General features: G+C 39.6%; 1 protein-coding gene across 2 annotated transcripts in view; it reads right to left on the bottom strand.

The window, feature by feature from the left end:
* Positions 1 to 3,205: 3,205 nt before the first annotated feature.
* The window catches only part of LOC126259412 (acylphosphatase-2-like), a 62,966-nt gene continuing 51,281 nt past the window's right edge, over positions 3,206 to 14,890 (bottom strand). For both annotated transcript variants that reach the window (XM_049956190.1, XM_049956189.1), the window contains one exon: positions 3,206 to 3,778. Coding sequence is in view for 1 of the 2 variants with exons in the window: in XM_049956189.1 (XP_049812146.1) it covers positions 3,664 to 3,778 (115 nt within the window). In the remaining variant the exon portion in view is untranslated. The remainder of the gene's footprint in view (positions 3,779 to 14,890) is intronic.

Below are 14,890 nucleotides of genomic sequence, written 5' to 3'. Positions count from 1 at the left end.
TAAGGTTGACAAAAAAAAATTACTCTTTCACCAGGATGGTGCACCATCCCACACCAGTGATAACAATGGCGAAATTGCATGAATTTGGCTTTGAATTGGATTGCTATTCACCAGACTTAGTCCCAAGTTATTTATTCCTCTTTCATAACTTGAAACTGTGGATTTCTGGAAAGAAATTGGACAAACCTATTTTTCAGATGCAATGCAAAAGCTGGAGGATCCCTGGGATTCAAGTGTATATCGTTCAAAGGAGACAGAATTAAGGTGAGTTGTTTATGAAACAGATTTTTCATGCTTTTTTACTAGATTTATCAAACCACCCATGTATTAGCTTTATAGCTACACTATACAACAAAGGAATGTCATGACCAAAGGTCTAGCAGACATTTTAAATGTACAATACCGGCCAAAAGTTTTCGATCATCCCTGATAAAAACCATATACTTTACTTCAAAGTATAAACTAAACAGACCAACAAAATAAATATTATCCCTCTCTACCATTAGGTACAATACAATATGGTTTAGATTTTAGTCTCTTCAAAGAACCCACCTTTTGCCTTCAGAACAACTGCACAAACCCTTGGATTCTGGAGACGAGTTTCTGTAGTGGTTTTGCAGACACTGCAGTCCAACATGTCCATTAATTATTCCACAGATCTTCAACATTCGATGGCCTCAGTTTTCTGACCACCTTGTCGAGTTCATCCCATAACAGTGCAATGGATTTAAGGCAAGGGACTGTCTTAGCCAAATCATATTCTTCAGTTCCCCACATTTCTCTGTCCTGCTGACATATCCTATGCACAATTTAGAAGAATATTTGGGATCATTGTCCTGCTGCAGAGCAAACCCATGATCAACAAGTCTTTTGCCAGATGGAACTGCATTGTCAATCAGTATTCTGTGATATCCTTTCTTTTTTAATGTTTCATTAATTCTCAATAGACCACTGACTTTATCGCTTGCGAAACATCCCCATACCATGACTGAACCTCCACCATGCTTCACCACTGACATTCTGACTCTTCATACACTCTCCACGAAGTCAATGAACATACATTCAATGATGGTTTTCAGACACTTCAAACTTAGATTTGTCTATGAGTAGTACCTTGGATCATTGCTGCATGTTCCAGTTTTTACATTTCTGTGCCCACTGCATCTTCTCACATTATTTTGTTTGCATGATAAAGGCTCTTTGGCTGCTAAGCACCCAGTTAAACGTTGTTGCACTGTTGAGACAGAGATTGGAGTTGCTGACATACTGTTTACTCCCTTGTGAATTTCAGGTGCAGTACCAGTCCTCTGTCATGTGGTCTGTACATACACGAACTGATATTCCTTGTGTGACATTACTTGGGGAGGTCTTACAGATTGCAAAACACATTTGCATCAGTTTGCTTGAACCCTGTGATGTATACACCAGTGTAGATTGGGCTACACTTCCTTTTGTTGCTAATGTCTTAAGAGACTAGACTTCCTGATGCAGAGCTACAATTACCCCACATTTTTCAGTTCCAATCCCCTGCTTTTGTCCCATTAGGAGGTAATCAGGTTCCAGCCTGATCATATACAAACCACTAGTAGTGCACACAGTGAACTGTAAACTAATGTGAACTGTTTGCCACGCAAACAGCTGAAGGAATGAGGCCCTTTCGAATGGCACCATCGTAGGCAAAGGCTCAATATTATTGTGGATACTCATCAGTATCCCTCTATGAGAACAATCATTCAAATACGCAACAGTCTTTACACATTTATACATGTTTTACTATCAGAACAGGGAAATGATTGAACATTCAAAGTGAAATCCCCGTTTTAACCACAAATCCATAGTTGTTACACTGATCTAAAACTTGACCCATACTGTATATGTGGCGTGTAAGCTGACCACTGAACACGCAAATCATTCTAAACCTCTGCACATGGAATGGTCACCTCACATTTCACATACATCTTCTAAACGTGCTCTAGAAAATTGTACACTTAATCACTTAATCCTGTGCCTTGTACAGAGGGCTGTAGTCTCAAGAGAGTGAAGAAAATTTAATTTATTTTCTAAAATAACAATATGAGAAATTCTGAATGTTGGCAACTCTCCTCCCCCCCCCCCCTCCCATTTTCCTTGCTGTTCCGGTCTGCTGATTAACTAAAATCACTTGACCTCACAGTAGCAACTTGCGGAGAACAGACAATGCTGTAATCTTTAAGATACATCACAGAACAATAGCGTCTCAGTGTCTATTCTGTCTTAATTTTGGTTTTATGAGACAGCTTGTGATAATTAAGTCCTGCTAACCATTGATTGCCACGGTTTTCACTTTGCTTTTTCTTCAACTTACCTTTTTTTCATTCGGTTATAACCTTGATTGTGAAGGGATAGAAACATAGATTTAAGCAGCCACTGACTGAAGTATTCTCTCAAATAGACACAGAATAATGTTTGATGAAACTAAAATCTTGTTCCACACTTATATGTACTGAGATTCAGTGATTAAAGAAGCAGTAGAAATTGGAACTTCTGACAGCTTCAACCATGACTGCAGTTATAATCTTAGTATTCTGTGGAAGCAATTCCTCAACACTGAGAAGACAGAGAGAAATGCACTGAATTATTTATTTTTTTATGAGTGTTCTGGCACTGCATGTGCAGACAGGGACACAGTTTCTTGCAGCATGACATACACTAACCAATCACAAGCTGTCTAATTGCTATTAACAGTCACAACAACATTAGCCATGTCAGTCATTTGTTGCTGACAAAGAAGATTGGAGGATTTCACCATGAGCTCAAGATTTTACACAGATCTGATGTGACAAGTAAACCGAAACTTTTTTCCCCAACTTAATTCCTTCAGATTACGACTTCATGAAAATATCATTTGTACTTCTACTTAATTAAATGTAACAGTTTATAGCATGCAATCTGATAATGAAACAGATGATAGGGTACAACACATTACGTGAGAAATAACTATTTTCATATGTAAAACCCAGCAATACTCTGTCTACTTTGTCCTTTCATTGTTCTCCAAGCAACTTACTCACACAACAGTAAAAAAGGAAGCAGACAAAATTAAATTCTGCCAGTGACTGATTAACATAGCTACAAGAAATTAACATGGTTTTTTCTAATGTCTAACTGAAAATCATAGTGAGTAATAAATGAGGGGATGAAGGGAAAAAAACATGGTTACAGTAAGATGTTTTACAATTTTTTTTATTTTGCAAACCATATTTGTTGTTGGTCAGTGACATACAAAAATTCTAGATACTCAGAATTAATAATATGAATGAGAACAATCCAGGAGCACCATTTACACAGCTAGGCAGGAAATTTCTGTTGTTAAAATACATCACTTGTTATACTTGCAGTGTGTTTTGTTAAAATGCAATGTCTGCAAATCATCACAAGTCAACTGCCTGTATCCATCAAAATATCAAATCAACAATGTTTAGACCTCTGAAAACAGTGGTATTATATACCTCAAAAAATTAAGTTATCTGTGATTATTTAAAATTTTTGTTACAAAATAAAAGCAGCAACAAATTCTTTGGTATGAAAGATAAATAGATAAATAAACAAATAAATAAATAAATAAATAAATAGATAAATAGTTTAGAAACAAGTGTAATATTCACAAATAAATAATACATAAATTTAATTCTTCAGTTTGAAATCATTATTTGAACATGAAGTAATTTTGACTTCATTTTTGAATTCTACTTTTTCTACCTTGGCCATAGGACTGCCTGTTTCCTGTAGCCACTTCTTCCTGAAAAATCAAAAAAAAAAGAAAGAACAATTTTGTCAGCAATGAAGCGTATTGACAATAAATGACTAGTGAAAAATTTACGAGGCCTAAAAATCTCTCAAATATACCTTGGTTAGTTAAGAATGAACTTAAAACATTTCCCAAATACTTGAAAGATTTGCACTTAGTATAGCAAGGTTTGAATAATTATGACAACTGTTTTATACTCATGAGATATTTTCACGTACAAAAGAACTTTATACGGTTAGTACTCACGCAAGAGAAAATTTCCAAGTATAGAAAGTAAGTACTCTCCACTACACACTAAATTTAAAACTATACTGTGTGAATATATAAATTGGAGAGATGACAGCAGTGTCCTTTTATTTAAACCTGAGATATTATTCTTCCTCACACAAGCTTATAAAATACAATTTGGAGCACAGTACTACACAAAGGAGGAGTCGAGAATAGAAAACTACAGTGGAACACACAAAATCCTGAAAAGCAAGCAGCATTCACAAAAGGGGAAGGGGACACTTAACATACAACTTTTTTTGTTTGAAAGTCCTGTCAACAATAAGACAATTAGATGTAGGCTGATAAGTCAGAACAGGTAAGCTTATATGAATGTGTGGTGTCTATTCTTTCCAACATGTCAAAAAGAACAAACACCACGCAAAATCTGAGGCTGTGATACATATCATATAAATCAAACATGGATGGGAGATAACTGAAAGGAAAGGACACCACGCATTCATATAACTGATTCACATCAATGGGCAATGAATCCACAACCCTCAGTGCAGATGCACATTTACGTTCAACCTTCAGTGAATCAAAAATTAGCAAGCGTAGAGGACATGGACAAAGACCGCAGATAGGTGGTGCTAGGTGTGAATGTGAGTTAGGCAGGGGGTGTGCCGAGAGTGTCTACACATTTGCAATAAACACAGTCTCCAGGTACAGTGTAAGCAACTGCCTAGTAAACATGATGATGATGATGACAATATCAGTTTGTGGGGTGATCAACAGCTTGGCTATCAGTGCCAGTACAAATTCCCAATCTTTTCACTGTACAGACTCACCATTTCCCAGAATGAGGAAATGATCAGGACAATACAAACACCCAGTCCCAAGCCAGAAAAAACCATGACCCAGTTGGGAATCGAACCCAGGACCCTGTGATCCAGAGGCACCAACACTAACCACTAGACCACGAGCTGCAGCCTAGTAAAACAGCAGATTCCAGGTTCGTCTCCTGGTCCAGCACACATTTTCACTCGTCACCACTGATTCCGCATAAAGTCCCAATGCAGCTGATACAGTTTGTTCCTTCCCTTCTGTTTCCTTTCTCCCTTATCCATCTTAAATTTACGAAAGGACAGATAAGGTTTAATACAGGACGATACCATTGTACCACCTTGCAGCAACATGGCAGAAATCAGATAAGAGTTTCTGGATACACAGGAAACATTGCTGACATTTAACTAGAGTTATTGAGGTACTCACCAGTTTGTACTGAGAACCGCTCAACACTTTAGAAAACATTACACTACTGTTATCATTGTAAAATGGTGGCTTCATTTCATTTTGTTCTAAATACATTGGCAATCAATAGCAGAGCCTATTTCATGACCATCCTGTATACTCATTAGTAGGAAACAAGAATTTAGACCACAACAGAAATGTCACAGATACCCCAAATAATCTGAGCCTATTAAATTATCTAAAAGTAATAATGACATCCTATAGGATAAGTAGTTTATGGTACAGAAGTTGATGTGACAACTGATGACAACTTAAAAACTGCAAGTTGTTACAGATTTTAGTTTAGATTCTTTTGCATTTCAGTAACTATATGACAGTCCAAAAGAGTTTTTACAGTTCTGAAAGACAGATTGTAGCAATTACAGCAAAAACTCAAATTCTTGGCCAACACAATATCAACTAACACACAGACAACTTAAATACAACTGAATATTTCTCAATGATTCGTTATCTCCCACATTTATAACTGCAAAAGGAGAGAGCTATTTACAGCGCCAAAAAGGAAAGTTCTTACACTGTGTCAAACTGCATTCACTAACAGATAAAAAAAAGAGGTATGAAATTATGATTTTTGGAGCAACTGCAACAATGCTCAAACTTTGGACGAAAATGTGTCACTACAACAAGATGACGAATTTCTTCTGTCAACAAAGAAAATATAGTTTCCTTTACCACACAATCACTAACAAGAATTTAGGCAATTAATGTGAAGATAAAAATCTGTACTATATAAATTTTATACTTTAAAGTCCGGCAATAAATAAGAGAGCAAGGGAGACTTAACACTCAGTTCAGGCAGGTTACAAGGAAAAGAGTGTGGTACTTTACGACTTGAGAACTTAAGACTTGAGAAGGGGTGGATAACACCTGAGAAATTAAAAATGCAGATATCTAACAAAACTCTGCAGAAGAAAGATACCGGGTTCCAGTTGCTTGAACAGAAGGATAGTAGCTGAATCAATAACATGCAAGACCGCAAAGGTTGAGCAAAAGATGGAACTCAAACATAAATTAATTATATACCTTATGGAATTCACTGAACTTAAGAATCTGAGTCATGATTATAAATTATGATATTTCCAAATACAAACACATTCGTCCACTAGTTCAAGCTGCACAAAATGGATGGTGACCTTCAATGAGAAATAGAAAGATGTGTGAAGAAATGATTGAATGGTATGTGCACAACATGTCTTGGACGACTGACTGACTGACTACATGCAGGCACAAGACAGTGGTGGTTTTGTCTGAACAGTGCCAGACAGTGCAATCATCGGCACAAATCTGAGTTAATGTATGTTTATAATAAGGAAACTGGTGAAAAAGAACAGTAAAGTATATAAAATAATAAAACTTCTATAAAAGGGAAGTGCACAAAAGGATCTTAAAAAGGTAAAAAACATCCAAAATAGAGAAGCTGGCTCATTGCATCATCTTTAAGGACAAGTTAAGTGTCCCTAACGTGTAGTTGTACAGCTGGGAAACAAAAAAAATATTAGTATACATTTGGCACACTGTTTAAATGATCAGTAGGGCCCAGATTTTTATGCAATTACATATCCTTTTCCTTTGTTCCTCCTCACATGAAAAGGGTAAATCTTCACAAATTATGTTTTTTATTTATTTATCTTACAGCTCGAAACATGTATTTAACATGCATGGGCAATGTTACAATAATTAGATTTAGATTATTGATACACAATATAAATAGATTACATGTTATTAAGAAAAAGATCATTTAAGTATATTTAACATAGCATTCCTGAGGTCAAATCATGTCAGCACCATACTGTATGGGCACTTCAATATAAGCCATTTTTTTAACTCATTTTTAAAAATTCTGCCAGAAAGCTGTTTCAGGTTGTTTGGCAGAGAATTATAAAATATTGCTCCCTTAATGCGGTATTTGTTTATTTATTTTTTATCGCTACACGTTTTTATGTATTTCGCTATAATTATGCATTTTACATGCTTTAACTTGATACTATATATAATTACTTAGTACTGTTTTTTACACTTTTTCCTTACAAAAGTGTGCAAAGAAAGTTGCATACATAAAAGCTGAGACAGGAAGTAAATTGTCTGTAAAAATTCATGTTCTAGTACAATAAAATGTCGTTAACTGCACTGGGATTAGATTATGAAGGACATGCTAAATTTTATAAGATACAGAATTTCAGTTCCCAAAAGCAAAGGAGATGCAATAACAATATTGTGTGTAGCAATGTAGTAGAGATTGTTTGTTGTAAAGACCTTTTTGTGCTATCAATATTGGTAGCAGACCAAATAAAAGACTTGTGGCCCAAAGATTTTTGACTATTAGTGACTTCTACAAAGTCAGAACTACGGAGTGTGTGCACCAAGAAAAATTTACCAAATGCTACTTATTACGTGACCATAAATGTTGTGTTCCTGATGCATCCTGTTGCACCAAAATTAAAATCCTGGGTTACGACAGACAAAGCTTTCACTACTGATGGAGAGTTTGTTCTATGTTGAGCGAGCAATAAGCGAATTGGATGCTTTATGAAGTCACTTCAGCAACGTGTACACAGAACAAAGAAATGTAATTATCTAAGAAGCAAACACTATAGACAAAGATGCAAAGACTGATCAATCAATGATGAAGTAATGTGAAGTATCTACTATAATATCTTTGGCTCGTACAGTGGAGCCGAACAATCTCTTGTTTACTGTTGAACTGTGCGATCACTTGTGTAAATATGTAACTCGTAATAAAGCATTATTCATTTAAAATGGTGTCTGTGATGTTATTTCACTATGAAAAGCACCTGCACCCACACTGGTGACCCCCATGAACTTCCATGATTCGGGCAATTTACTCGTATGAAATAACACAGGACAACGTGACCAAAAATAACGACTGCTACAACACAACAACTGACTTCATCCATCACATCACCTGTGCTCATTTCTCCTGCTCTGATCTGCCACCATGGTGCTTTGAATCGTGTGAAATTTGAAAACTGAACTGTTGCCGGTACAGCTCGCTCAAAAAACAGTGCAGACAATGAACTTTGCTGGATTAGTTTCTATGTCCCATGGACATTTAACATATTATATCGCTCCTTCGAGTGGCTTTTCAGTGCGTGAAGAACCTGTAATGTTGCGTGACCAGTTTGTCAAGCTTGCTGAGCCTAACTTACAACCCAGGCCACCGGCTTTCCACCAGACACCTAATTGCTGACATGTACACATAACCTCATCCGATTCAACAACAACCCACAAGTGTTAAGCCCAGTGCAACAGAAGCAGTGCACGAACACCGATGAACAATTTGACTTTCACCATTTCCACCTTGTCCAGTGCTCCTACATCAAGCATTTTTAGTGCACCTGAACCTGTAAACAATGCACATAGTGTACTAAGTTGTGCAGTCTGATTTTCAATGGCCACGCCCTTTTTTGTCACGCTGGTCGTGTCTGTTACAGCACCTGCTATGCTGGTTTATATACACGTACCTCTTATAAGGACAGTCAGAAGACATGGTTTTCTTTAGTGGACAGCATTTTGAACATCCAAGGCATCCTATCTGACGAAGTGTGGTTCTTCGCAGCACTTACAACTCTATACAAGCATACAGATTTGATGTCCGATCTCAGCCACGCAGCACTGACGAGGGACAACTACAAAAATAAAAAATCCACAATTCTTGAACAATTGTCGAAGTGCCCCCCAAGAGGCAGTTCATCACTTAGTCCATGAAGTATTGCTCAGTGAGCTCACACCTTCTCGACTTTGACAAAAGATTAGAGCATTAATAGAAACTTCATTCCTATCAGATGAAATGCAGTGTTTGTTCTGAATAGTTAAAATACTGTTAAGCCCTCCGACTACAACTCTTATTACATGCTACCAACCCACTAGAAAGATGTTTACTGCTGGCAGATGACGCCTACAAAATCAGAAGACATGATCAGCTCACCTCTGTGCCGAGTTCATCAGCACCGCCGACAGTTGGCGATCTTGAGAACACCAGAACACAGTTTTGTGCGTGCCAGTAGACAGCGCTGGTTGAGGTGCTACCTGGTGGCAGAAGTAACGAGTATGCTAGTCCCACCACTCCTGCTTGCTCGGTCTCCAACAAGGTCCACCATCACGACGACAGGTGTCGCTGATCAACCGTGGGGATGAGACTTAGAAGTGCTGCCCGCCTTGTTCGCCAGACCCAAACTTGTACCACAGGATGAATTACATGCAACAACTTGCAGGCAGCCAACAGGGCACCTACATCAACACCAGCCATCACATAATATACAACTACCGCAAGGCAGATTGTATGTTCATGACCTCAACAATGACACGCTCTTCCTCGTGAACACTCGTGCAGATACTAGTGTTATATTCCCAGCATTGTCTGCTACACCACCGACACCTTCTGCCCTGACTCTGTGAGTGGCTAACAACTTGTCAAGTCATGGTCCATGGCTTCATTCATCTTAACCATTTTGTTTTGATTGGACATTTAATGTGGCTGACATCTACCGAACCTGTGCAGACGTAGACTTTCTACAACACTACGGACTCTCTCCAGACCTTTCAATGGCCACACTGTCACAGCATTCCTCCAACCAAAGCACTGAGGGCTCCTCTGCCAGAGTATCTACAAATTCAAGAGTGACGACTGCTACAGTTAGCTGAACTCTCATGTCTCACTTCTGACTTGGTAAATTCATTGTGCAAACTCCCCAACCAGCACCACGATATCAGAGCTCTACACGTGGCAAATGCATCACTGCAGGCACTCAACAACACACTAGTACATCTGGTATGTGCATGGACAAACATTGCTGCACTCTCATCAGGAAAACCCATTAGTACTGCCTGTTGTGCAGCCAAATCCTGCAACTGCAGTCATGGCTGTCGCCGAGAAGGTTCACTTCAAACAGGCATCTTGCTCAAACAGCAAGCAAATTTCTGCCTCTACAACAGAGAGCTTCAACAAGTCTGCCATCCAGGCAGACGATGCCCCCTTCACAAAAGTCGAGCCAGGGAGCTATGCAGCTACCTATAGCGCTCCTACTAAATTTTTACAAGCCTGCATCATCGCACCCACCACAAATGCGGACTACGCCCTCCTCACCAAGTCACCATACCACATGGCAGCCAATCCAGCCTCCGCACCTGCAGATTACGCCAACCACGCCCATGACACACACTCAGCAGAGGCAGCCTTGACAGCCCGCACTTCAGATCAGTCCTCTATTTGACAGTACTGCATGCGACGTGTGCCTACTGCTCATGTGACTTCAAATGTGTTAATGGCATTCATTAAGGTTATTACAAACAATACTTCTCATAGGCTACATACCACCAAAGGACCTCCTGTCCAAGAGAAAGCATGCCACCTGTCGGCTACAAAACTTCACCTTGCTAATTAGTGCATTCAGGAACTGGTAAGCACAGGAAATGTATGTTCTTCCGATGGCAATTGGTCACAATCACCCCATCCCCCACATTCAAGATTTTGCATTGCTATTACATGCTCAGCATTTCAGTATCACTGACTGTCATAAGACATATCCCCAAATTCCAATGTACAAAGATTACGTCCTAAAATTGCCATTATAACTCCCTTTGGCTTGTTCGAATACTACTTTATGCCTTATGGACTCAAAAATACAGCTCAGATGTGGCAACGTTTTGTGGACACTATTTCTCCAGTTTTCATTTTGTTACGCTTATATTTATGACATTTTTTTTTTTTTCTGTGTCTGCTGAAGAACACGAGCAGCACCTTTCTCAAGTACTCCACGAACTCTCTGATAATGGCGTAGAGATAAATGACAAATCACAGTTGCGTCTGAATGGAGTTACTTTCACAGACCGCACTGTAAACTGTAAAGGTTTATGTCCCATATCTAAATGCATCGCTCACACTACGAGCATAACACCAGCCATGCCCTCAGCATTTCTCGAGCACAATCAATTTTTTCTGATGCCACATTCCTCAGGCTGTCTCTCCAAGTGCCCCTAAGTGACACCTCACGAGACAAGCATACTACAGGTGATAGCAAAGTCACGTTTTCCCAAGACATGACTCAAGCCTTTAATGATCTGAAAACGGCTCTAGCTGATGCAGTCACACTAGCTCAGCCCAACACCGATGCCCCAATTTTAATCACTACTGATGCTAGCAATATCGCCTCACTGGCAGAAGTCCTTTACATCGAGCCCCCCCACTACCTGCTGGATTTCTGGAGGACTCTAATACTAGTGTTGCAACAACATATAGGCAAGACCTCTCAGTCACTGCACTTCTTTTCCAAAAAATTGTCTTCTCAGCATAAGTGGTCTGCCTTTGAAGGGAACTTCTTGCTCCCTATGAAGCCAAAAGCTATTTTTGAGAGAATATATAGGCGCACAACGTCACTATTTACGTGGACCACCATCACCTCATTGACACGCTGTGTAATCCCACCAGTGATCTCCCGTTTTCGGCATGTGGACTTCATCAGCTAATATACGACAGATACCTATTTTATCAAAGGCACGGATAACACTGTAGCAGATTATATGTCGTGCCTTCATGCTATTACAAGCCTCTCTCCACCTCCCTGCACATCCCAACTTGCTCTTCCCCTGGTGTCGTGCAGCCAGTCCTTTGTGATACATTAACAAATACACCATGACCACTTGTACCTCTCCCACTTCATCGGACCTTCTTTCTTCTTCACCCCGCCCCCTCCCCTTCATCCATCACCATGGATCAGGGCTGCCAGTTCCAATCTTTGCTCTTTGACTGCTTGTGCATTCTATGTGGTGCCAAGCAATTTCTTATTATAGCTTATCACCCACAAAGTAACTTATTGTTCGAATGCTGGCAACAAGTGCTGAAAGTAGCTTTAATGTGTCACTTAAGACTCTCTGTCTGATGCACTTCCACAGGTTCTACTGGGCATACACACAGCCTATCAAGATGATTTGAATTCCTTGCTGGCAGAAATCCATTACGTCGAGCCCCTCGTACTACCTGCTGAATTTGTTGGGAGCTCTAATACTAGTGGCAACAAGGTACTGTCCTCTAGTTGAGCAAGTTCACTCTCATATCACGCGCATACACATACCATGAACCCAAGCACATACATTCTCCAAGTTTTTCTCCAGAAAGGCATTGCAAGCTGTGACTATTATGTTACAAGATGATGCTGTTCATTCAGTCCTAACTCTGTCATATTTGGGGCCCTATCAGGTTGTCAGTCCCTCAGAAAATACAATGACACTCATGCTTCATAGCAAACCACCCAGTCTCCCTACAACAAGTTCCACCAGTGTGGTTTCTTGCCAGCCACACCTCAGATGATGATGATGATGACTCGGAGCTCATCCTAAGTGTAGCTATGACGGGTAACTTAATTCCTGGCAAGTATTCAGTTGGCACTCCCAACTCGCACTCCCTCACTACCTGTCAAAGGGCCACAGTAGCGTTAGTGATGGTGTTCCTAGCAGTGAAAATATTGCACATGACGAATCAGTCAGTCGTACCTTTCTTCTCACCGGCCATGCCTTCTGCTGCCATGGCTATGTTTACTGTCAACGTCTCTGCATACCTGATCGCAGATATTTCCTTTCAATGTAATAAAGACTTTGTTATTCATGCACCACCTTGCTCCCTCAGAAATTGTTTGTAAAGTTACGATCATCCGAGCTTTCCAATTACCTACTGACTTTGTAAACAGCTATCTTCAAGCTTCCATCAGCAAGGACAGTCTGCTTACAACTCATATCAGATGTCAAGATGGCACGGCAACATACCATGTAACAGCTTTGTGGACAACTGTCAGCATTCGTGACACCCACCTTGAGGACACTTTTTGTATTTGCAAGTCTTCATGTAGTATTGTGCGCACAAATTCCTTGGAAATGCCAACTGTGGAGGTGATGTCTGCCACACTCATTCCGTGAACCTCCAAAGCAACTTTCTCCACTTGCTCCATCATGTCGTCAGATCAACTGGTACATGGCTGAGATTTGTCTTTGTTTTCATATGACATTCTGCCTTCTGTGGAAATGTAGCACTTATGAATGTACATTAGATACATTCATGATACATAAATACATGTCTCACTGAACTTGCATTTAACTTCAGTTGGTATCACACCATGCAAGTGCAAGAAATGAATGATTGCACATGGTCCTTGTAATGAAAACACGCCATTTTAAGTACCAAAACTGTCTTCACTTTCATTGCTGCCACTTGAGATCTGTGTGCTGTAAGTGCTACTACCTCACACACATTCACAAGTGCACATGTACTTTAAAACAAACCATGTTTTTCAATCCATTTCCAGCTCTGAATAAAAAAGAAAGAACGAACATCTGAGTAGTTATAACTTTAATGCACCTCATAAATTGACCACAGTGATGGACTGATGTCAACGGTGGCCATCCCATACAAATTCGGTGCTTAGGCACCACACCTAACAGCCATACACATCTTCACACGCAGTAAATTGTAGACACACCTTTCTGTTCTTGTGGAGAAGAGAAACATGCAAATCACCTTTTCTTTGGGTGCCCTAGAAACTAGGTATGTTTTGTCTACAACATGCAAACAAACCAATTTTCTATCAACACGTATATAAGCTCACAGGATGGTGCAAGTTAAATGTCCATAAACTCACTAAAAAATGGGAAAAACTGGAAGCAAGAGGAGGGGCTGATCAATCCTGTGTTAGTCTGATTGTAAATGTTCTCTGGTCCAATCGTATTTTACCTATCCTATACATGCCATTAATACTCTTCATAATTTTTTTTAATTCTTTCTCCTGATGTTCCTTGCATGTCAACGTTGACAATATCATAGGACCTCACAACATCCTTATAAAAGTTGAGGGTGATGTGCAATTCACAAATAATAGGACAGGCACTGCGACTATTTGATACTGTAAGAAGTTTGGTTGCTTGTTGTGAAGTAGCCATCTTGGTAATAAGGAAGCCATATGTATACTTTTTTTCATAGATTTCGTTTCCTTCTAATCATTTTTTAATATAGAGAGATGAAACTTAGTAAAAAAAAGTCCCTCTCAATAATAATAATAAACTGTTTTTGGTACCGTAGTGCAGAATTTCAGTCTAGATGTTTTATGGTATTTGAGGGTTCCTCTCCCAGACAATCTTCATTACAACACCTAACAGTGGTTGCTGAACCCTGCCTTGAGTTTAAGATACTGAAGAACTTACGGCATTGAGCAGCCCCACATCAGAGAAGGGAGAAACAGGGAGTCACAACAAAGTAGGCAGACATGGAGGAGGCAGTTTATTGGGATACAGTACATACACTAAATAGCAAGAGAGCTGTAGGCTATGGAGAGAGTGAAAATTAGAATATCTGCACTGGTGATGGCTGTATTGATGGCAGAAGAGAGCCATGATGGAAAGGAAGATTAAACTGACAGGTAGTGGTGCAAGGTTCACCTCAGTGAGCCTGGCTGCTATGCGGAGGACCTGGCTTCGATTCTCGGTACTGCCAGGGATTTTTCCTTGGTGGGAGGGCTGGAACAGCATGCACTCAGCCTCGTGACGTCAACTGAGAAGCAACTTGGGTGAGAAGTAGGGGCT

This window comes from Schistocerca nitens, chromosome 5 (genome assembly GCF_023898315.1).
Source record: "Schistocerca nitens isolate TAMUIC-IGC-003100 chromosome 5, iqSchNite1.1, whole genome shotgun sequence".
NCBI lineage: Eukaryota > Metazoa > Arthropoda > Insecta > Orthoptera > Acrididae > Schistocerca > Schistocerca nitens.
Note: the sequence above shows the minus strand (reverse complement) of the source record. Positions and strands in the feature narration are given on the sequence as shown.